Genomic DNA, 2,102 nt, shown 5'->3' on the forward strand with positions numbered 1-2,102 from the left:
TTTATAGGTAAAGTTGAAGTGCATAGTTACATGTTTAGCATTAATAACAGTAGATTTTAATTGCATGGAATTATGCATTTTATGTCCCCACACTGAAAACACATTTCCACCTTTGACCTTTTCTTAGAACGGCACAGGAGACACCAACGACCTGTGGCAGGTGGAGGTGTGTGGAGGTCGGAAGGGCGACCTGGTGAAGGTGCTGCGCAGCAAGGTCCGCTTTCTTCACCGAGCTACTGGCTGTGTGCTTTTCTCTTCTGGAAAAACTCTTCCAAAGTGGTATACAAGTCTCCTCTGCTCTGACTTGTCCTCCATTTCGACTTTGTGTGTGGTCAGTCACAAGTTTGTTTTCTGTTCAGGGGCTGGGAACAGGTGGAGGTGACCTGTAGTCCCTACTTGAAGGAGACTCCGAGCTCGCAGTGGAACATTGAAGATCATATCAATCCCAAATGTAGGATAAACACATTCTTGTTCATGTCTTGTTTATATATCTTGTTTTTTAAGAACTAGCTGATCCAAAACACACGGCCAAGGCAACAAAGGATTGGCTCAAGAAGAAACATATTAAGGTCATGGAGTGGCCTAGTCAGTCTCCAGACCTTAATCCCATAGAAAATCTATGGAGGGAGCTGAAGATTCGAGTTGCCAAACTTCAGCCACGAAACATTAATGACTTGGAGAGGATCTGCAAAGAGGAGTGGGTCAAAAGCCCCCCTGAGATGTGTGCAAACCTTGTGGCCAACTACAAGAAATGTCTGACCTCTGTAATTGCCAACAAAGGTTTTGCCACCAAGTACTAAAGCACGTTTTGCAAAGGGATCAAATACTTATTTCATTCATGAAAATGCAAATTAATGTCTAACTTTTTTTGTAATGCATTTTTCTGGATTTTTTTGTTATTGTGTCTCTCACTGTTCACATGGACCTACCATTGACATTGTAGACTGATCATTTCTTTGTTAGTGAGCAAACTTACAAAATCAGCTGGGGTTCAAATAATTTTTTCCCTGACTGTATGTTGTTTCTCCCTGTTACTGTTCTGACAGTGTCCAACATTAGTTTGACTGTGCTGAAACCCAGTTTCCTGGAGATCTTACTGGAGTCCCACATTGTCATGATAAGGGTAAGAAACAGTCCATCTTAGCTTAACAAATGTGTTTTGTCATAAATCATTAATTGAAAAAAAAACACGTCTCTTTAGGGCAACAGTGGCTTGAAGCCCAAAGACAATGAGATGAACTCCAAACCTTGGCACTGGCCCATCAACTACCAGGTATGCTGAATGATGTGGTAAAACTAAATGAAATACATAACTGCTTTTAATTACAGATGTTCTTTTTGCTTAATTTCTGTGAAGGGACTGCGGTTTTCAGGAGTGAATGAGTCAGAGTATCGTGTTTATTTGCTGGGGAACCCTGTAAGTCTTGCACCCTTTTCATTTTCCTGTTACTCTTGTGTGAGGATGCACATTAACACACACATGATTAAATGCTGTTCCTCAGGTGGTCTGGTGGATGAACCTGGCCGGTTTGGGATTGTATCTTATCATGGTGGCAGTGGCTTCTATAGCACTCCAAAGAGGTTTCTCATTGGGCCACAGAAGAAGAGGTTTGTGTATGTGCTGAGTGATCAGTCATGGCTGCAACAGCACTACAAAGATTATTTAAAGGTTAAATACAGTGGAGCAAATAAGTATTTGATACACTGCCGATTTTTCAAGTTTTCCCAATTACAAAGAATGGACAGATCTGTAATTTTCATCATAGGTACTCCTCAATTGTGAGAGACAGAATATACAAAAACATTCCAGGAAATCACATTGTTAGATTTTTAAAAAATGTATTTCCATTTTATTGCATGAAATAAGTATTTGATACAATAGAAAAATAGAACTTAATATTTGGTACCGAAACCTTTTGTTTACAATTAAAGAGGTCAGACGTTTCCTGTAGTTCTTGAACAGGTTTGCACACACTGCAGCAGGGATTTTGGCCCACTCCTCCAAACAGGTCTTCTCCAGATCTTTCAGGTTTTGGAGCTGTCACTGGGCAACACGGAGTTTCAGCTCCCTCCATAGATTTTCTATTGGGTTCAGGTCTGGA

General features: G+C 40.6%; 1 protein-coding gene across 4 annotated transcripts in view; it reads left to right on the forward strand.

Annotated features, from left to right (window-relative positions):
• The window catches only part of pomt2 (protein-O-mannosyltransferase 2), a 12,181-nt gene that overhangs the window by 6,296 nt on the left and 3,783 nt on the right, over window positions 1–2,102 (forward strand). For all 4 annotated transcript variants that reach the window (XM_020613951.1, XM_020613953.1, XM_020613952.1 and 1 more), the window contains exons 14-19: window positions 128–279; window positions 360–451; window positions 1,047–1,123; window positions 1,202–1,273; window positions 1,358–1,417; window positions 1,503–1,608. In XM_020613951.1, coding sequence (XP_020469607.1) covers window positions 128–279; window positions 360–451; window positions 1,047–1,123; window positions 1,202–1,273; window positions 1,358–1,417; window positions 1,503–1,608 — 559 coding nt within the window. The remainder of the gene's footprint in view (window positions 1–127; window positions 280–359; window positions 452–1,046; window positions 1,124–1,201; window positions 1,274–1,357; window positions 1,418–1,502; window positions 1,609–2,102) is intronic.

Source organism: Monopterus albus, unplaced genomic scaffold (assembly GCF_001952655.1).
Source record: "Monopterus albus unplaced genomic scaffold, M_albus_1.0 scaffold140.1, whole genome shotgun sequence".
Classification (NCBI taxonomy): domain Eukaryota; kingdom Metazoa; phylum Chordata; class Actinopteri; order Synbranchiformes; family Synbranchidae; genus Monopterus; species Monopterus albus.